The following is a 23,221-nucleotide window of genomic DNA, read 5'->3' as shown; positions in this document are numbered from 1 at the left end:
TGCTTTATTTTTTTTATCTGGTAAATCCTGGTAAAATCTGATTTTGATCTGTATTTCTTGTTGAAACTTCTTGCACATTTACATCATGCATTACTGTACGCCACTGTATATCTAAAACCATGTTTATAGCCTGGTGGGGCTGCTGATGGCCTGATGAACGACACAAGGAATAGATGAGTAACCGCAGCCCCGTTTGCACACAACCTTAATATAAACAGTATAGTATTGAATTTTTCTGAAAAAAAAATTCTAGTTCCGTTCCTCACTTTTCCTCATATTTCAGAGCAGTTTTGCATGAAGAACTCTCCTCCCCTCTACTCATGGTTCTCTTTGGTTTGGAGCATGCTGTTTGAACGATAATAATAATAAAAAAATCACATTTCTTACAATAAACTCCGTAGTTTGTCACTGAGTAACGTGTTCTTATTCTTTCCTGAAAAGTTGGCTGTGTGGAGTGTGTGAACTCTGCAAGGACGAGTTGGTTCTGTTTATGCTGCAAGAACAAGGTCACTCTGCTGTAAATGGCTGATGTTCTCTGCCCTATTTTCACTTCGCAAGTGTTGTTTGTCTTTTCAGAGCATCCACAAATTAATGCACTTCTTTCCATGCGGTATAATATATAATATGTTGTGTATATGAGTTCTGCAACCACAAATCAGAAAAAGTTGGGACAGTAAAAACACTAATAAAATAAAGAATACGTGTTTACTATGACTTTTATTCAAGTGCAGACAGTACAATCTAAAAATTTATTCTGATGGTGTTTAGCCAATACTTAAATAAATACCCTGTTGTTAGATAAAAAAAATAAGTTATATGAATTTGGCAGGATTTTTATTTTCATTTATTGTTTCATTGAATTGTAGTGACATAAAAAATAAAAGTGTTATTTCAACACACTTTCCTGACTAAACCCAGACTAAATACAGTTGCAAGAAAAAGTATGTGAACCCTTTGGGATTACTTGGATTTCTGCATAAATTGGTCATTACATGTGTTCTGATCTTCATTTAAGTCACAACAATAGACACAAACAGTCTGCTTAAACTAATACCACATAAATGATATATGTTTGCATGTTTTTATTAAACACAAAATTAAAGCACATGTATAACAGTGAGGGTGGAAAAAGTATGTGAACCTTTGGTTGGTTTAATAACTAGTTGATCCTCCTTTGGCAGCAAAAACCTCAACCAAACGTTTCCTGTAGTTGCAGATCGGACCTGCACAACAGTGAGGAGGAATTTTGGATCAATCCTCTTCACAAAACTGTTTCAGTTCAGAAATATTCTTGTGTGAGTGTGAATCACTCTCTTGAGGTCAGGAGGCCACAGCATTCCAATTGGGTTGAGGTCAGGACTCTCCAGAAGGCGTATTTTCTTCTGCTGAAGCCGTTCGGTTGTTTTGGGTCGTTGTCCTGTTGCATCATCCATCCTCTGTTGAGCTTCAGTTAGTGGATAGATGGTCTTAAGTTTTTAAATTTTCCTGCAATTGTCTTGGTTAACTCTGAAATTCATTTTTCTGTTGATGGCGACAATCCGTCCAGGCCCTGAAGCAGCAAAGCAGCCCCAAACCATGATGCTCCCTTCACCATGTTTCACAGTTGGGACGAGGTTTTGATGATGGTGTGCTGTGCCTTTTTTCTCCACACATAGCAGCGTTGTGTGTTCCTTTCAAACAACTCAATTTTGGGTTAATCTGTCCAGAGTATATTTAGCTAGTACTGCTGTGGAACATCCAGGTGCTCTTTTGCAAACTTCAAACGTGCAGCAATGTTTTTTTTGGACAGCAGTGGCTTCCTCTGTGGTGTCCTCCCATAAACTCCATTCTTGTTTGATGTTTTCTTATTGTAGATTTGTCAACAAAAATGTTAGCATGTGACAGAGATTTTTGTAAGTCTTTAGCTGAAACTCTAGGATTCTTCCTCACCTCATTGATCATTCTGTGCTGTGCTCTTGCAGTCATCTTTACAGGACGACCACGCCTAGGGAGAGTAGCAACAGTGCTGAACTTTCTCTGTTTGTAGACAGTCTGTCTTACCGTGGACACATGAACATCAAGACTTTTGACCCTTTCCAGCTTCATGCAAGTCAACAATTCTTGAACGTAGGTCTTCTGAGAGCTCTTGCTCTTTTGTGCGAGGCATGATTAACTTCTTAAGCACAGCAAACTCAAAACTGGTGTGTGTTTTTTTGAGGCAGGGCAGCTTTAACCAACACATCCAATTTTACCACATCCTGGCTTCAATTAGCGCTTAGAAAAGTCATTAGTCTAGGGCACATGTGTCAAACACAAGGCCCGCGGGCCAAATGTGGCCCGCCACGTCTTTTTATGTGGCCCGCGAGAGCTTGTAAGATCTTAGTGTCTATAATAAATAAGTCAGAAGCGTTCTTTGACCAAAAAATACATTTCCCACAATGCTTGTCGATTGTATTACCCGCAAAGTTACGGCTTACTGCCACTACACGGCAGTGTAGTCATTGATGTGGAAACCCTGCCGGAGGGAAGGTGTAACTTCGCGGGTGGAATTGAGACATATAAATGTTTATCCCATAATGTCCAGAAAAAGAGAAGTTGATGCAGACGGACGGCTGTGCTTCAAGGCGAAAGACCGGTATGCCTTTTGTGTTACGAAGAGTGTTACTGACCAAAATAAACGCTTTTTAGGAGAGATATAAGTTCTGTGTAAATATTTATAAGACAATAGCTGACAAAATCTGTTTTAATGACGTTAATAAACATCACTGGGACAGCGCTAGTCGCAGTTTCACCGCAGCAAAGTACGAGGACGTGAATCACTTATCTAACCAGCCTTTACTAATTTCTGCCCTCAATAACCCTTTCAATAACCTCCAATAGCCTTTAATAGTCTTCAGTAGCCTTCAACAGTCTAACCTTGCAGCCGTGGTGTGTCCACTAAACTCCGTAGTTATAAACATCCTGAGGTTAGCAGCGCGATAACTGACCTGTTTATAATGTAATCCCAGCAGTGACTCATGCTCTAAACGGCTGCTGTTAGGTGATTGGGCTGAAAGATGAACTGTAGAGAGCTGTATTATTCGGTTACAAAAATCTTTATTTCATACACAGAAGAACTTAAAAATTTTAAAAACGCTCCAGACTGGCTGAGCTGAGCCCTGTAGCCCGTGGCTGGGCTGTAGCTCTGACTCAGTAAAGACTGCGGACTTGTGGTGCTGCTGCTGCAGCTCCCACTAGTGGTTGGATGAGGAACTGCTAAATCTGAGGAAATGCTATGTTCTTAACAGCTCACAATTTGATTTTATATTTATTAAGCCTTATTTCAGTTAATAATTTCAAAGTTAATATAACTTGATGTCATGTCATTTCTATTCACTTGAATAGTTTGGTTCTTGATTGATGGAGTTTTTGGATTTCATGACATGACAAATTAAAAGGATTTATGTTAATAGAGCAACAAGCAAACATTTTTTCCATGCAACTGTAATATTTGATTGAATAAATAATATATTGAGAGTTATTTAACATTAAGGAGTAATTACATTCATTTACATATATTACATTTGGTTACATTTTATTACATTTATAAGTTACATCTGGCCCTCGGAGGACAGCCAATATGCCAATGTGGCCCTCGGCCAAAATGAGTTTGACACCCCTGGTCTAGGGGTTCACATACTTTTCCCCCCCTCACTGTGATTGTGAACATGTTGTGTTTAATAAAATCATGCAAATATATCATTTTTGTGTGGTACTAGTTTAAGCACACTTTGTTTGTCTATTGTTGTGACTTGAGATAAAGATGAGAACATATTTAATGACCAATTTATGCAGAAATCCAAGTAATCCCAAAGGTTCACAATACTGTATAAAGTACTGTATAAAGTACTGTATAAAGGACTGAATAAAGTTGATCATACTGTTGAATATTAATATTGTACTTTATTATATAATATATTATATGTATATTATATTATGTATATTATATGAGCAAATGAACAAGATCAATAAAGCAATTTTTGGAAATGATAGGCTACACTAAAAAACTACACTTAAAATTGTTCTTCTTAACGTGATTTTTAAGTCAGCTGAAGAAAAATTACTGAATTGCACCATAAACTATAACAAACTAGTTGCCCCAAATAACATTATTAGGTTTATTGTTAAAAGTTGGTCTAACTAAATCATTTGTGATCATTTGTAAATTGTATAAATTGTAGTTATTGACATTATAGGACATGTTCTGTGTAATGAGCAGTGGAGAGGTTTGTGTCAGCTCTCTGTGTGAGTTCCCTGCATGTCACCCTTGGAGAAAAAGAGCTAAAAAAAAAATAGAAAAAATAACATCAGTGATGTCATCAGCCCTGCATCCATCCGCTCACTCTCTCAGGGTTAGAGGTCCACATCGATAGAATCACTGAAAAAACGAGGAAACCCGTAAAACAGTAAAACAATATAAAAAATCAGCGCAGGGTGCTGGAATAAAGAATGCATGATAAATTGGACTGTAAAATTGGTTGTGAGGATTTCTGAATTCGTACTAAATTTGAATACTTAAAAATATTCAAATTCAAATAGATAAGGAGCAGTGCATTGCAGGAGTGCGGGTGTGTGGTGTGGGTGTGCATGTGTTGCTTCCTTAATTAACTTGCGTTAAAAAAATAGTAACGCATTACTGATTACAAATTAACAGCGTGCGTTAACGCTTTAACGTTGACACCCCAAGTTTTAATCTTGCAGAGATCTGATCTTAATAAATATTTTTTTCTTAGATAACAGGTCTTCTTCAGTGTTGCAATGTTAATAAACATCATTTTGAACAGATTTTGCTCATTTAAACAGTCCAAAATATTTTTTAAAAGCTTTTTAATTTTAATTCTCTACTTACTCAAAATATATTGTGTTTAATTCAGGCTCATAATGACAGTGTATGGGGCGAACCGGGTCGGGCTCGTGCAGAACCTGCACAGATTTGGGCCAGGACGAGCTGGATATTTCAGGCCAGATCTAAGCTCTACATGGCAACGTGCTTTGCGCACGGTGTACGATAGGGCCCAGTGTTAATGTCCATTAAGAAAATAAACAGCCTAGTCACTATAGTCACTCTACAAGTAAAATATTTCCCTGCGACTGGCTGCAGCGCATACCCAAAGCACGATCCATCCATCCACCCCCATGTTTGTCAGTTGAAGAAGTTTTCATTCAATTCTGCACCTTTTTTCCCACCCAAACATACCTTTACTCATTGTGTTCGCATTGTATATAGACTCTAAATGTGTTCTTTAGTTATAATGATAATTATTTTCATTTTTATTTTAACTTAAGCTTTTACTTAGGCCTTGAAGTAATTTAAGGAGTTTAGTGGTGTCCCTGGACAAACCTAGAAAACACCGGCCTGAGCAAGAGGTCAGCAGCCCTCACTCATCCACTTCGCGCTCTTTCCTCATCAGTGCAGTCATTACCGACACCAGCGTTTGTGTGTGTATCTGGTGTCATTCTGTGCATTGGGTTACTCACTCTCTCTCTCTTTTTCTATCGGTCGCTCTCTCTCTCTCTCCTTCACCAGCTGTCACTTTCCACAGTGTCTGAGGGGAAAGTCAAACCGGGTGAGTGCGCACACACACACACATACACACGTGTACACACACACACACACATACACGTACACACACATACACATACACACAAACACACATAAAAGCTCATCATAAGCAGTGTGAACATACATGTACTGGTGCGCACGTGTGTCCTGTGTCTGTGTTTGTGTTTTGGTGTTGGACTCATTGTGTGCATATGTTGCACACACACACACACACAAAACTCACGTGTGTGAGTGTGTGTGATCAGTTAGCAGGGTTCAGCAGGACACCTATCTGCCGTATGGCGTGTGTGTTTTGTTATGTAATATGTATACTCGTATCAGAACGCAGCTGTTAGGGGTCCGGTTGCGCTCCATGTCATCAGACGTTTAATGAACGCACTTAATAAAGTAATGGAGTGAAATTTAATGAAACCCAATGGGGCTCATGGCAGCGATCAAACTAGCAGGTGTGGGTTCCACTGGAATATCAGCAGCAGATATCTCTGAAAAATTCCATGAGGTCACGAGATAGAAATTCATCCTCCTCTATACCTGCGGATCAGACAGAGGACGCCTCGGACAGAGGTATTGTGGGTAAGAAGGTGCCTGGTCATGTCCAAATTAAACGGTTAAGTTCAAAATACTAAAGACAGAACACTTTTGAAGGTTGTAGAGATGTTTCTTCACTAAAGATTCCAGAAATGTGGTATACAGTGCTGTGAAAAAGTATTTATTCCCATTCAGATTTATTTAGTTTTTTGCTTTTTTAATCACACTTTAATGTCAGAAGAAGATAATCTGAGTACATTTTTACAATTATATTTAGATTTATTTTGTATCTAAACTGAAAGCAGAAGCATTTCCGAGAGAAGGGATAAAATATTGTGTTCAATGGTACCAGTGTGCTGGAACAACCATCCCTGTTAAGCCTAAACCTGTATATTCGTTCTAAAAACTGGAGTGTCTGGTCACTTCTCGTAGGAGTTCTTCTTCTGGCTAAGTCACGCGTCTTTACGTACTTACGTCACACGTACAGCCTCTAAAAGAGGATCCGGCTCTGGTGGAGCATTGGAGACTTCAGAAGGGGAAACTCAGAGCGCAGTAGTTCATTCATTCATAGTAAAAAACAAAGAAAAGAAGGAGTAAAGTTTCTTACTGACAGTAAAGATTCTTGGGACTCCAGCAAATCAAAGTGTGAGCTATTAATCACTACTAGAGAAAACATGGAACACCGGTGAACCTTTCAGCAGTGACAAGCCTACTAAAATGACTTCAAAATGGCATAGACAACTCATCCAAGAGGCCACAAAAAAAAACAGAACAACATTTAAAAAATGGCAGGTCTCACTTGCGTCAGTTAATGTCAGTGTTAATGATTCAATAAAAAGATGATTGAAAATTGTATTCATGGGAGAGTTCCACCGCAAAAAAAAACACTGCTGACCAAAATTAACACAAAAGGTCTGTTTCACATTTACCAAAAAAACATCTTGATTATCCGCAGGACTTTGGGGATATTCTCTGTGGACTGACGAGAAAAAAAAATTTAACTTTTTTTCCCCAAAGCATGTGTCCCATTACATGATCTGGAACACATCATTTCAACATGTGTCAAACATGGTGGTGGTAGTGTGATGGTCTGGGTCTGTTTTGCTGCTTTAGGACATGGCAAACTTGTTGTAATAGATGGAGCCAGGAATTCTGCTCTCTATCAGAAAATCCTTAAGGAGAATATCTGGCCTTAAGCTCAGGTGTACTTGGGTTCTGCAGCAGGACAATGATCCAAAGCACACAAACAAGTCCATCTCTGAATGGCTTAAAAACTAAACAAAATGAAGGATTTGTAGTGGCCTAGTCAAAGCCTGATTGAGATGCTGCTGTGGATGATCATAAACAAGCCATTAATGTTTAAAAACTTCCAATGTGGCTGAATTTAAACCACTCTGCAAAAAAAGAGTAGGACAAAATTCCTCCACAGAGGTGTGAAAGACTCGTTGCCAGTTATCAGTAAAGCTTGATTGCAGTTGTTGCCGCCAATGGTGGCAAATCCTTTTTTTTTTTTTTTTTTTTTTAACATAGGGCCATGTAGGTTTGGACAGTTTTTTTTCCCTTAATAAATGAAATAATCATTTAAAAACTGCTTTATATATTTACTCAGGTTATCTTCATCTGATATGAAAATGTGTTTGTTAATCTGAAAAATTTAAGAGTCTACATGCAGAACAATTAACAAAAAATAAAAAGCCACTTGAAGTGAAGTTCTCTAGATTTTAGGTGTTATTTTTTAAAATTAGTCACAATGCAGGACAACCAATCAGAGCAGAGCTCATTTATCTGAGATCAGTCTTAAAGGCACAGTAACGAAAACAACTGTTAAATTCTAATGGACACAAAAAGGTTAGAAAATGCAAAATTAAGTTATGAACCTTTTTAAAGATAAAAAAAAAACACAGGAGAATTATAAGTGGATCTCACAGGGAAGAAAACAGAGAAAATGTAGGATACAGATTCTTTAAATAATAAGTAATAAGCATATAGATTCTATTTTAAAGAAATGTAAGGCATTTTAAAATGGCAAAGGCAGCTCTGGAAAAAAAAGTAAGAGACCACTTAAAATGAAGTGTTTCTTTGATTTTACCAAATTGAAAACCTCCAATATAATCAAGATTAGGATGGATGATCACAAGCCATCAAACCAAGCTGATTGAATTTTTGCACCAGGAGTGGCAGTGTGTAAGACTGGTGGAGGAGAACATGCCAAGAAGCATGAAAACTGTGATTAAAAAACAGGGTTATTCCACCAAATATTGATTTCTGAACTTTGCCTTGCATCTTTTTTTGTTATTTCAGCCATTTCTCATTTTCTGTAATTAAATGCTCTAAATGACAATATTTGTATTTGGGAGTTTAGGAGAAATGTTGTCTGTAGTTTATAGAATAAAACAACAATGTTCATTTTACTCAAATATATACCTATAACTAGCAAAATCAGAGAAACTGATTCAGAAACTGAAATGGTCTCTTCATTTTTCCCAGAGCTTTATAAATATGTAAATATACAAAAAAGTATTTGCATACATAACTTTCCATTTTAATTTCAGTAATAAATCAATATCGAGAGAATTTCTTTACCACAAATATTCAAAATATGAATATAAACCATCCTATTTTGAAATGTCCAGACTCTTCAATAAGCAATATTTGCTGTATTTGCTGCTCTCTGGTGGTTAAAGTTAAGACTTGCATTTAAATTCAGCCATACATCCAACTGATTTAGCTGTGTTATAATGACCTCGGGCCAATTTCATCATTCTCCTCTCATATTTTAGGCCTGAACTAAGCGTAAGCAAGATCATAAAATAAAAAAAGACTGGTCCATCATCCCAACCTGCTACTGACTTGGCCACACCCAGCAGAGTCAGGCACTGTTCCGGTAACACTGGTCATCCCAGCGTTTCTCAAGAAACCGTTTTCCCCAGCAGGAAGTCTGCATACTCCTTCTTGCGAATGACGCGATGCATTTTAAACGTATTGGAGGTGTTGGAGAAGGAGACCATGTGACCTTTCAGTTCTTCGAATGCCCCCTGGCTGACCAGCTGCACTCTCATTGGCCCAATGCTCCCCTTGATCCTGAAGGACCTGTAGACGGCCGAGTCCGTCTGAAGACAGCAGTCCAACTGAGTGCGAGTGTGTGTGTGTAAGACAAGCATGAAAGTTACTGTTAGTCTTCAATCCTTCATTAAGCCATATAATCCATTAATCTTTCAACAATGAGTCTAACAATACAAATTATCATATGATTGATTATTGGTCTAATAATCAAATCCAAGACTATACAGGATTTTCTATTGAAAGGAAAAAAACATAATTCATGACTATCCCTAATCCCTGACTAAAAAAAATTATTTATTATATATTATACCACAGTTCCGACCCCACTGAGAGGTGTCCTATGAGTGCTGTTATCAGCCGGTAATGCACTGTAACCGAAGCTCTCCATGTATTACTCCACCACATACAGGTAACCTAGCAACAATGCAGCTCTTACGAGCCAAAGAGTGCAGCTACAAACAGAGCAGTAATAAAACTATTTTAACTCGCAGAGTGTGTTTATAATCAAACTTGTAGGTTGTATTATATCATCCTCTTTAAATCAAAATATTTTTAATAAACAGTGATAATGAAACTGTGGTATAATCACAATAATACAATTCAGGTTCGTGCTATGATGTATATATAATGTATGCTATAATCATTGGCACTGTTGTGCTGCGGTCGTAGACATGTTATAGCACTCCCTTTCAAGTATTATTTCTTAAATAATCTGAATTTTTAATATATATTATAATGATGGTACCTAAGTCATAAAATCATCAAAAAATCATATTATCTATTCTATACAATAATAATCTACTGTAGAATTATTTGTCTCATATATTGTCAGTGTTCCAAAAGTAGCTAGTAACTGCAATAACCGTCTTTAAAATGTATTGATCTAATATTTAATCTACAATAATAAAAATCTACATAATATTCTATAAAATTAATACATAGTGTAATCTATATATATATAAATTTTAAATCAAGGGACCAAAGTCTGGAGAAAGAGTGGAAAGGCACACAGTCCAAAATCAGTACAGTGTTTACATGCTTCCCTCTGGGGCAGGCTGGAAAATGTTTGTGTTTTCATTTGCTGTAGAAATAAACACTTAATAACTCTATATAATATTTGAGTATATATATGAATATATATTAAAGTAACTTATCAATGATATTCTATTTTTTGAGATGCACTAGTACAATATATCACCCCACTTTCCTAAGTAAAACTAATCCCATTTGAACAGGGCTTATTTAATTTATAATGTAATATTCTACATAATACCTTATATCTCTGCTCTTCAGTGAGGTTTCTGACCCCCTTCAGTTCCAGAAACACCTGGTAATGAGGCTGAGCTCCTCCTGATGAGTCTCCTGTAAAACACATTATGCATAAGAAACCGAAACCCGTTAAATAAAATGTGTTTTGTGTTATCTCTGCACTAGAGGCTTAACATGCAACTAGTAGCCTAGGAATACTTTCGCTAGAAACATTAAAATGTCATCATAAATCATAAATTGCGTTGTATTTGTGTAGATTTCATCTAGCCAATCTCCTGACAGACCTCATAAACAATTTCCAGACTAGCTACTGTAATATAGCTGATCTGCATTGGTCATTTATAAACACACAGAACATAAGCATGAGTACTGAATGGCACCAATCCCGACAACAGGCTGTAAATATTGTGATTAATTACCCAGGATGCCACTCTCAGCGCAGCAGTAGTCCACCAGTTTTGCACCGGGCCACTGAGATACAGCATTCTTCAGAGCCCCCAAAAACATAGCCTCCGACACTTTCTCACCTCGCACGTTCAACATCTGACCACGCCTGCAAAACACACAAACACACACTTAGAACAGGTAAATACAATATAGAAGATAATGTGTTTGTATGATCTTTAAGTGGGTGATACTAGTTCTCTATTCATAATGAAAGAATGGAGTCACACTTATATGGACGCTTTACAATCACGTTCTATACTTAATCAACCGTCACACACCAGGAAAAAGTTGCAGCCAATCATGCACAGCATACTCTCAACCGGAAATGACCGTCCACCTGGAATACTGCATTCGGCACTACATCACTGACCCAGAAGCAATACATTTCTGGTGATACAGTCATTCACATATTTACACATAAATACATACTTACATCCACACACACACACCAGCACAATTTAGATTATCACATTTTTTTCTGAGCAATTTAGAACATGAAAACTCCACCCAGATAGGGACTTTAACCCAGGACCTCAGTGCTGAGAGGCAAACTTGCAAACCTCTAAGAAACCATGCCACATCACAATATTCAAAATGATTAATTATTAGCTAATATATTTTTCAGGAAAAATGAATAAATCCTTTCTAATAATGTTAATCAATTAGAATGTGTGTTTTATTGGTTGATAAGTACTATGTAATTACCACAAAAAAATTAAATAGATAAATTAATTGAAAACCTCTTATACTTCTTATACCCACTTATACTGTATATGTATTTATTTATTAATTTGGTACCACTTTAAAATAAAACTACCTTTATAAAGGGTTTATAAATGGTTTACAATTAGTTTATTAATGGTTACTAAACATAATAAATAAATGAATAAAAATAATTAATAATCTGTTATAACACATACGTAGAGAGGGCAACAATATAGATGGCTATGGGTTCACTATTTGGCAAACAACAGGTCATTGTTGCCCTTTCTACGTATGTGTTATAACTGATTATTAATTATTTTTAAGGCATTTACAACCTAATTAGTAACCATTAATAAACTAATTGTAAACCATTTATAAACCCTTTATAAAGGTAGTCTTATTTTAAAGTGGTACCATTAATTTTGTAAATTTCTTATTCGTTCATTGCAGATATGTATCAAACATGTAAATAAAAATCATTATTGTAAAGTTCCATATTTTTCACGCTATAAGGTGCACTTAAAATCCTTTTAATTTTCTTAAAAATCATGAATGGCCTTTTAATCAAGTGCACTGTAAGTACAGCATTATACAGGAGTTTCAGTAAAGTTTTTCTTCATTAGCCGCTAACCGCGCTAAGCACTAGCTCTTTCGTCATTCAGAGGTGAGTATTATCAGCCTGTAGCCTGTTGCTAACCCCGGCTAGCACTGCTGGAGCTGCATTAGCATTAGCTGCTAACCACACTAAGCGCTAGCTCTTTTGCTGTTTAGTAGTGAGTATAATGGACTGTAGCCTGCATGTTTACAATATTAAAACAAGCTAGATGGGACAAACCGCTACCTAATATCGCCCTGGCTTATTGGAGCACTCAGGGTTCCTCAGTGCAGCTCTGTTGGGTGGCATTAGCCACTAACCACGGAAAGTGCCAGCGGCAAGCCGCTAATGATAAATCTGATAATCTAAGCTTACTGTAAATAAATGGAAGCACTTTACTCACCCAAATAAACAGTTTTCAGGAGGGAAATCTGTGTAGATTAACATCCAGCACTCGTTTAAAATGAAATGTTTTTTTTTTTTTAAGAATTACAGTTTGTTTACTCAACTTAGCTCAGCTTTACAGGTATCGCCACCCAGCGGCGAGACATGCTGAATAAGAAGGAAAACATGGCGACACCCCCGTTCCTTACTGGTATGGCATAATGCACCTTATAATCTGATGTGATTTATAAATAAAATATGGTACTTTATTTATTTAGTCTGCAGAGAAATGCGTTTTTATTTTTAATAGACAGCCAGTCAGCCAGGAGGCAGAAAATCAGACAGGCCACAAGACAACAGGCAGTCAAACAGACAAACAGACAGACAGACAGACAGACAAAGATAGATAGATAATATCCACATAGACAGACCTATAGAGAAACTCCACCACTGGACACTGGTTGTGGAACCCGGCTACTTTCACAATGTCTCCAATGCGATATCTATCAAAACATACAACATCAAATATTGAGGTAAATAAAATGACAAGATATCTGGAGGATATTTACAGTATATAACAACTTATTTTTTACATAAATACTGAATCCAGACTGTACAGTACGGTGTGCCATACTGTGACAAACAAAATGTCTACCTGTCCCACAGGTTTTACTCTAGCCAATCAGAGGCACATGTGATCATCTGTTTGAAGACTGACCAACTGATTAAACTAGTGTAATCAGGTTTGCTGCTCGCTGTTCAGAATAAAAAAAACTGCCACAAGGCTTTTGATAATTGGATTAATTTTAATTCCAACTTGTACTGCAGTCATCTTCAGCTGCTACATCCTAAACGAAGATGAGTGAGCAAGTACCTCCCACCCCCATGTTTTACAGATAAGATGTGATATATTGCATCTCTTCTCTGTTTCTTTTTTGCTAACTCCTTTCCAAGTTATTCCAAGTTCCATCTGTACACAAATACAGTGGTAGGAAGAAGTTTGGGCACCCCTGATCATTATCATTAATACCCTTTATAAATCCTAACTGTGCCTATTTTTGCCTAAATAATTATTGCTTTATTATTATTGCTATATACTTTCTGTAAATCCTATAAACTTCATTTCACTTCTCAAATATCACTGTGTTCATCTGCTATATGATATATTTAACTGAAATTGCTCATCCAAACAACCAATCATTTATAAAGGAAAATCATGAAAATGATCAGTAAAATGTAACAGTTGCTGACAACTCCACACCTGAAGTTTTCTTAAAACTGCATCTAATGTAACAGGTGTATGGACATTTTTCTTCATTATGGTGAATGGCTTTCTGTCATATGATGTTAAGGCCTATCAGTCTATTAATATGTATTAAAGTACACATTTCAACCTATGAAGTATAGAAAAAATATATATTTTTCCCAAACATAAGAGATGATACTGTATACAGTATAGAGAACTGTAATCTGAAATCTGTCAAAGCTGTGTGTACCTGTACAGTCCAGTTGCATTGGTGATGACCAGCTCATAGTTTTTTCCTTCTTCTACTTGGTGCATAAGGAGAGTCTGAAACTGCTCAGAGTCTAAATCCTCCTCGGGCAGGAACTCGCAGAACATGGAGCGAGGACAGAGCAGATACTGCCTTTTCTCTTCTAGAGGCCACAGGTTCACACCTATTAAACCTGTAAAACACACACACACACATTACTCCACACATTTAATACATTATACACAGTACTAGTGGTGTCAATCAATTAAAATATAAAGTAGAACAATCACAACAGAATTCTGTGAATAATCAGAATTGACTGCAATTTCTTATTCTTAAGTATAAGCTTTAAATAAAGTGTATTTAATTGTTAATGAAATAATCAGTGTAGGCAAAATAAAATTATATGCAACATAATGCTGTATTTTGCTTACAATTACAATACAAATTCAAATACAATATTCTGTGTTTTTAATCATGATTAAATTATATTTTTATAATAGTGTAGTGTGGTGTCTGTCAAACTAAAGCCTTTTTAATTTTTATATAATATCTCAGGGTTGTTTTGATGGCTCTTAAATTTGAAAATATACATGCTGTTTGTTTCTCTGGTCGAAAACAGTTTACTAACTAGGAGCATTTTCTCCCTGGTTTGGTTTTAAACAAGGAAAATCGCAAGTGCAGTCAAAATGTGTCACAACAAACCATTTGAACACATTCTCACCTAATTATTGTATAATAAATCTGGTTAAACTGAACCTGAACAGTCGCTTAGCTCAAACATTAGATTTGATAGCTTGGTTGGATCAAGATTGGATCATATTCTCAACACAATCAAACTGCTCTGAGGAAATGAAGAAAAACATATAGAATTATTATTATTTTATCACCTCTTGCTAAGATGACAGCTTTTGCTCATCTTGGCTGGATTGTCTTAGTCAGCTTTATGAGATAGAGTCACCTGGAATGGCTTTCAGTTAACAGCTGTGTTGAACTTGTTAAGAGTTAATTACTTGTATAGTTTTTGCCTCTTAATGTGTTTGAGAGCATCAGTTGTAAAGTTGTAAAGAGGCAGTAAAATAAATATTTGAGTAATGTTCTAATCTAAATTACTAAACTATTAAACTAAGTAAAGCAAAAAAAAACGTGATACTAAAGTATTCTTCAGTATTCATTTACAATGTAGGAAAAAAAAATAAAAACATTGAATGAGAAGCTGTTTCCAAACGTTAGACTGGTTCTGTATAATTATTGTTTTTCCATATTCATACCTTCAGTAGCAGCATAGAACAGAGAGTAGAAAGGCAGGTCTTTGCAGTAGTGCTGTCTCAGTAAATCTCCATAAATGTGGTTGGATCCAGAGTCCACTGCCAGCACCAGGTGTAAATGAGGCCAAACCCTAAGAGCAATGCCCTGGAAGCCTTCACTGAACTGAGCCCGGAGTTCTGAAGCCCTGCCTGGGTCAGGTCTCAGCAGTTTCTCCAGAGCCAGCCTCACTTGACCATCCAGTTCCAATGTCCTACTGATCCCACCGACCTCTACATCATCAACCAGCTCCTCCCACCGCTCCTGCAGAACACACCAGCCCAAAAAATCAACAACTATCTACAAAAAATCTACAACTACAAGTATTAATGCAGCTACATTCTGAAAATGCATATTGCATATTGTGTTCTTGATGAATGAACCTATATAAATACTATACGTCTATTTTTACTTTTACACTACCCGCAAGCGGTTAGCCGCTAATGCTAATGCTTCAGCTTCAGTGAAAATCTGGAAATCTAAGCTTACTGTAAATAAATGACAGCGCTTTACTCACCCAAATAAACAGTTTTCAGCATAAAATGAATTTTATAATCTGGTATGCCTTATGTATTTAAGTAGACCAGAAAAAAGACATTCATTGATAGTGCACCTTATAATCTGGTGTGCCTTATAGTGCAAAATATATGGTACTGTAATAATTCTTTACAATAAAAAAATCTGTACTTTAAATGTTTGGGGTCTTAAATTGCCAATTAATGACTACAAAAAATATTACTAATACATATAGCCATACATTGTAAATGAACAAAGTCAGCCAACATAAAGTAATGCTTGGCAAAAAAGAAAATGGTAACTTGCTCTTATGACCTACAACACAAGTAATCAGCCATTATATAAAATATAACTGGGGGGACACACCCATCAGACAAATAAAGGATGTCAGGGGCCAGTAGGAGAGATTCAAGTAAATATCATTTAACATATTAAGAAATGTTAGCTGTTCAATATGTAGGAGAAATGTCTGAAATAACAAATGTTCTCCTCCACCAGTCTTACACACTGCTTTTGGACAACTTTATGCCACTCCTGGTGCAGAAATTCAAGCAGTTCAGCTTGCTTTGATGGATTATATTCCAGATGTTTTCAATTTGGTAAAATCAAAGGAACTGTTCATTTTAATGTCTCTTATTTTTTTTCCAGACCTGTATGTGTCTGTTACACCCCTTCATATAAAACAGTACATTTTCTTTTAAAAGCTTCAAATGTTCATTTTTATTTCATGTATGTTGGCATTAAACTGTCCTTAGGATATTATCATAACACGTTGTTCGCAATCAGGCTGACTGACTACATCTGTGGACAGAAGTGAAACTGCAGAAAACATTTCACCAACCTCCAGCGCTCTGAAGGCATAGAACACAGATGAGCAGAAGTTGGATTCTATAGTACCAACATGGGGGTCTTTCAGGGCGAACAGCAGATGGAGATATAAAGCGTCCCTCTCATTCAGTACCTGACAAAGAAAATTGTTTAAAACATAAGTGAGTGAATTAACCTGACCTTTTTTTAATGCATAGAGTAGCACAGCACTCATAAAAACGTAATACTTTGAGAATAAAGTCATAATATTTTAGGAAAAGTCAAAATATTTTAGGAATAGGGCGGTAATACTTTGAGAATCAAGTCATGATATTTTAAGAACAAAGTTGCAATATATTTGGGAATAAAGACGAAATATTACGAGAATGAAGTCATAATATGTCGGGAATAAAGACGTAATACTTTGAGAAGGAAGTCATAATATTTTTCGAGAACAAAGTTGCAATATTTCAAGAATAAAGACGAAATACTTTGGGAATTAAAACATAATATTTTTTGAGAACAAAGTTTCAATATTTCGTGAATAAAGACGTAATATTTCAGGAATAAAGAAGAAAGTGGCATTTTAACCAATAAAGTAGCATTATTATGGTGAAAGACTTTGCAAAATGATACTGCTATCTTTTTGTGTTAAAAAAAGGTTTGGTAAAGTTATATTTATGTATTGTTTTCACTAAAGAAATTTTCATTTTCATCTTGAAATATTCCAACTTTATTCTCAAAATGCTCAAAATGCCATGCTGTATGTCTTTTTTTAATATGATGCATATTTTTTTTCCTTACTTACCATACAATTTCTCACAATAAGTGAAGGAGCATTTATTGTGATTGGCTGTAAAAAAAAACATCAGTCATGAAACTCCTGAGCTACCTGGAACGCTGGAGCTGGAGTGGTGTAGAGGTGGAGCATGTGTTTAGACGAGGTGGGGGTGGAGGAGTTGGGTCCGATAGGTATCCCTCCCTCAGAGTGGCGTACAGTGGGAGAGTAGAACAGCTTTAGGGTCCTCTGGAGGCTCAGGGAACCTGGGAAAGCTTTCCTCATGGCATCCACACCTACACACACACCCTACAACATAGAAATAGATACTGGGTCTGAATATGTGTTATTAAACCTTTACTCTACAAGGCTGCAGGTAATATAAATATACTAAAATGAGACAGCTTGTTTAACTACTCTAGCAGGCACTATTAACATTGTGTAAGAGAAAAAAAATTATGCGTTGCTAATGCTAGCTTCTGTAGAACTACAACATGTCTTAGAACTGCTGGTTTGATTTTTCTGGCCTACAGCTGTAGCATCTATCTGCAGACACAAAGGAAAAATCGACTAATTTTATAGACCAATCTCTGGCTTATACGAATCAATATTGTATCATTTAAATGAAATCAATTCCAATCAAAAAAATCTTCTTTTAAGACCACTCCTAGTGTCACATATCTATAAAAAATCCTAAAACTGACCTGTAGGAAGAAGTCAGTGCTGGTGTCTTTGGTGCTCAAGAGCATGTTGCTGCTTCCAGATGTTCCAGATGTCATAGCCAGGATAAGTGGCCTGCCTGTAATCAGCACGTTCTCCGCTCCTGAAGAAACCTGTTGCACCAGCTCCCGATAGTGATCGTACACCGTGACTGGATGACACCGGCGGAATTCTTCAGAGTCTGTTGTAGAACAAAAAACATTTTCGTAAAACATATTTGAATAAATCCTTATTATACGACCTAATTAGAGAGTTCTTCTGCTTGAGTTCTCACAAATGTACTCAATCAGAAATTAAGTGTTTGGAGGCTGAAGTTTGTATCTTTGGTTTTGGAGACCATGTGTGATGGGCAGAGCTTTACTGCCCACTGCCAACAGGGGGGGGGGGGGGATGGACAAAGCTGGGGAAGAAATAGTAGAGTTAGATCTAAAAACTTCTACTTCCAGAATCCCTGGCTGGGATTAGCGTCAATGCAGCACCCTATAAAAACCCCAGTCAAACCAGAATTCTCTGTCGCATCTTTGTAGAGTGGGAAACAGAAACAGTTAAAAAAAAAAGAAAAGAAAAATGACATAAAAAGGCAAAGAAATAAAATAAAAAGAAAAGAAGATAAAGCACAGCAAGTAAGAGGAAACATAAACATAAAAGAAACTCAAGACAAGAATCCTTACGTGACCTCTCTTTATCACAAATGTACTCAATCAGAAATTAGGTGTTTGGAGGCTGAAGTTTGTATCTTTGGTCATTCAGCTGCACCTGTGCAGCACCTTATAAAAACCCCAGTCAAACCAGACTTCTCTGTCGCACCTTTGTAGAGTGGGGCAAAGGTGAAACAGAAACAGTAAAAAAAAAAGATAAGTTAAGAGAAATGACAAAAAAGATCGAATAAAAAGAAAAGAAGATAAAGCACCGCAAGTAAGAGGGAAAAAAACATAAAAGAAAATCAAGACAAGAATCCTTAGATGACCTAATTAGAGAGTTCTTTACATGATCTTTACATGATCTAAATTACACCTTATCACAAATGTACTCAATCAAAAATGGAGTGTTTGGAGGCTGAAGGTTTTGGAGACCATGTGTAATGGGCAGAGCTTTACTGTGCACCCGGCGGGGATTAGCATCAATCAGCTGCACCCGTGCAGCACCCTATATAATCCCCAGTCAAACTAGACTTTTCGGACTCTGTTGCACCTGTGTAAAGGGGGAACCAGTAACAGCGGCTAAGAGAAAAGAAATAAGAGAGAAGTAAACAAAGAAGTAGAGAGAAAAGAAAAGAGAAGAAATAAGAAGATAAGAAAAAAACAGGAAAGAAATAAAAAAAGGAAAAGAAGACGAAACCAATAATGGTGACAAGCAGTGCTGCACTGAGGACTGCCAGCAGTGGGGCTGGTAGACATATGGATCTCAAAACTCCAACTCCCAGAATCCCCGGCGGCGATCAGCATCATCCAGCTGTACCTGTGCAGCACCCTATAGTCAAACCAGGCTTTTCTGTTGCACCTTTGTAAAGGGGTCACTGCTAACAGTGAAAAAAACTGAAGAAAAAGAAAAGAAAAAAGAAAATAAAAGAAAAAAGAAAAGAGAAAAGGTAAAGGAAAAAGAAAAAGAAAATAAGATAAAACACCACAAGTAAGAGAAAAAAAATCATAAAAGAAACTCAAGACAAGAAGCACAAGGAGTCTTGAGTTTTGGGTTTTGAATATAGTGGAAAGGTAAGTAAATAATGGTATCGATGCTTCCCTAATGAGGACACCAGGGAAGTGTGTTAACCTGTGGAACTTGTGGGCTATAATAATTCACCTTTAATGGAGCTGAATTCGAACTGCCTCCCGTACAGCGTGTCTGCGTTTTTGCTCAGTCGTTTGAGCAGCGTTTCCTCCTGCACTCGCCGGATATCCAGTGTGTCTTTCTCCAGTTTCTCTCTCTGTCTTTTACCCAACCAGGTCACAAACCTGACAGCCAGGTACTGATTCAAGAGACTCCATACCGTCCGGCTCCTGGCCTTCAGCTGCAGGCTTACGTTTCTCCACAGGAGAACCCCTCCACTCAGGGACATGACAACCAGAGCGGCGGGCACAAAATCAGGTGATACTGCAAAATAAATATAATAATAAATAAAAAAGCACACAAACAACAACAATAATTAGAACTGTAAAAAAAAGTTAATCTTTTATTTTTTCTTCTAACACATTAATAACGCCATACGAAAAAGCTGGAACATTCTACAAGTCACATCTACAACAGGAAGTGACATCAGTTGGTTCTTCTGAAGTTCATGGGAAGACCAAATTAAAGTTCCCTCATTTGTTTTTCTGTATATTTGATCTTATTGTAACTATAACTGAGGAGGTCAATCTCAACACTCATTCCTGTTACCTAAATTAATTTTTAAATGTTATTTGTTTATTTTTAAAATATATATTTTGGGAAAATCACTAGAATGTGATCATTGTCCTCGTGCTATTAGCCGCCCTGTAGCTATTTTACATGTTTTTTATTAGCTAATTCTATGAAAAAAACTCATTCCTGTTACTTTAATTCCTGTTTTTCTAAACATAAAAAGTAACAGGAATGAGTGCCATTAACAGGAGTGATTGTTTTTTTTTGTTATAAATATCCATTATTTGAACCTGCAGTCAACCATTTCTTTAAAATAAAGAAAGAAGAGAGAAAATCAAAGGAATTAGTGGACTTGCTTTCAAACACGCTTTTTAAATGTCACACGAGTTTTGTAACCATCTTCGGTTTATAAACCTTGTAGAAAATTAAGTAAAGCTGTCTGAGTTTGACCATTACATGTTTTGAATAGTTAAATACATGTGTCATTAGACTGTTAGTGCTAAATATATATATATATATATATATATATATATATATATATATATATATATATATATGAAAATAAGTTTAATTTGGAAGAGTTAAAACAAGCTAATGGCACCCATTCGAAGTTATCTTTACTTGAACTAAATGACATGTTTTGGGTTCTTCTTCCAGCACTGGCTGGTTGAAGAAGTGTATGAATAATATGCTGGTGTACAGGTTTATATATACAGGGTAATATATACAGTATATAATTAAATAAACTGTTTTATTTCATGGTAGAGAGCGTGTTCTCCTGGTTCTTTACGCTCTGCAGTAGAACAGTCCCTCGTGTCTCCTCTATAACACAGACCTGTCTCTCTGCTGAACCTGTCTGTCTGATATTTTACTAAACATTAGGTTAATTCAGTTCAGTGTAGAGCTAAGAGTAATGAACTCACCAGCGGCTCCAGCTGCGCTCAGAACAGCAGTGAAACAGAGCAGCAGCGCCCACAGCAGACCCCTCCTCAGTGACATAATCCCACTGACCCCCTCTAAACCCCTCTAAACCCCAGCTACACCAACCAGACCCCGTATATAAATACACTCCAAACAAAAACAAGCCCAGACCACTGACTCACACTCTCTTCCGACCCGTCAGCGTCACACGCAGCGCGAGGCGCGCTGACATCACGCTGCAGCCCCGCCCACCAGAAAGTGAAACTTCAGCCGGAAGCGGAGTTTTATTTTTCCACCTGTTTTCCGCCACGTTTTATTCCCACCAATATTCGGACACATTTTCATTCCCACACAAATGACGTCAAGATATACAGCTCTGGAAAATTTAAGAGACCACTTCAGTTTCTGAGTTAGTTTGAGTAAAATAAAAACATTGTTGTTTTATTCTATAAACTACAAACATTTCTTCCAAATTCCAAAAAAATGAAACAAGTTCATATTCATAAAGTTTAGAAATCATTCATAGATTTCAGAAATCAATATCTGGTGGAATAACGCTGTTTTTTAATCACAGTTTTCATGCATCTTGGCATGTTCTCCTCCACCAGTCTTACACACTGCTTTTGGATAACATAATGCCACTCCTGGTGCAAAAATTCAAGCAGTTCAGTTTGGTTTGATGGCTTATGATCATACATTTTTCTCTTGATTATATTTCAGAGGTTTTCAGTTTGGTAAAATCAAAGAAACTCATCATTTTTAAGTGGTCTCTTATTTTTTCTAGAGCTGTATTTTCACCCATATTCTGTCAAACATTTTCACCCATGCATATTCTGTCAAGATTTATTTCCACCTATATTCCATCAGATTTAATTCTTACCCACATTCCATCAAATTTCTATCCCCACCTATATTCTGTCATTTTTTATTCCAACTAGTATTCTTTCAAATAGTAAATTCACCCATATTTTGTCATTTATTATTTCCACAGATATCATGTACATTTGTTATTCCCATTCATATTCTGTGAAGTTTTATTCCCACCAATATTCTGTCAAATTCATTCCACCGTTATTCCATCAAGTTTTATTCCCACCTTTATTCCATCAAGTTTTATTCCCACCCTTATTCCAGCAAGTTTTACTCCCACCCATATTCTGTCAAATTCATTCCCACCCTTATTCCATCAAGTTTTATTCCCACTCTTATTCCATCAAGTTTTATTCCCACCTTTATTCCATCAAGTTTTATTTCCACCCTTATTCCAGCAAGTTTTATTCCCACCCTTATTCCATAAAGTTTTATTCCCACCCTTATTCCATCAAGTCCTATTCACACCCATATTCTGTCAAGTTTTCATTCCCTCCTGTATTCCATCAAGCATTATTCCCACCCTTATTCCCACCCTTATTCCATCAAGTTTTAGTTCCACCTGTTATACATTAAATTTGTATTCCCTCCCATATTTCATCAAACTGTGTTACTATCTCGAAACTTATTCCATCAAACTTTTATCAGAGAGCTTATTGATGAGGAAACAAGCCACTGACTGCTGGATAAGTGGGATTTTTGCTAATACTAATCATGAAGCCTATTTATGGAGAATGAGGTTGCAATCTTTTACAAAACGAGCAAACTTTGCTTTCATTACTGCCTTTATTCTGTCAACTTCTTTCCCCACCCTTATTTCATTAACATTTACAGCATTACTCCCACCCATATTCAGTACATTTTTGACTGTCTGTATTTCATCAAAATATAGTTTTAAT

General features: G+C 36.6%; 1 protein-coding gene across 1 annotated transcript; it reads right to left on the bottom strand.

Annotated features, from left to right (window-relative positions):
- Positions 1-7,874: 7,874 nt before the first annotated feature.
- ghdc (GH3 domain containing) lies at positions 7,875-21,621 on the bottom strand. The gene is made up of 11 exons (XM_022685441.2): positions 21,455-21,621; positions 19,992-20,282; positions 18,176-18,372; positions 17,586-17,780; positions 16,728-16,847; positions 15,337-15,634; positions 14,069-14,258; positions 13,004-13,075; positions 10,861-10,994; positions 10,446-10,534; positions 7,875-9,237 (listed from the first exon to the last, which is right to left on the bottom strand). The coding sequence occupies exons 1-11, from the start codon at positions 21,528-21,530 to the stop codon at positions 9,019-9,021; spliced, it is 1,881 nt and encodes a 626-aa protein (XP_022541162.2). The 5' UTR covers positions 21,531-21,621; the 3' UTR covers positions 7,875-9,018.
- Between the last annotated feature and the right edge of the window lie 1,600 nt (positions 21,622-23,221).

Source organism: Astyanax mexicanus, chromosome 15 (assembly GCF_023375975.1).
Source record: "Astyanax mexicanus isolate ESR-SI-001 chromosome 15, AstMex3_surface, whole genome shotgun sequence".
In the NCBI taxonomy this organism is placed as follows: Eukaryota; Metazoa; Chordata; class Actinopteri; order Characiformes; family Acestrorhamphidae; genus Astyanax; species Astyanax mexicanus.
Note: the sequence above shows the minus strand (reverse complement) of the source record. Positions and strands in the feature narration are given on the sequence as shown.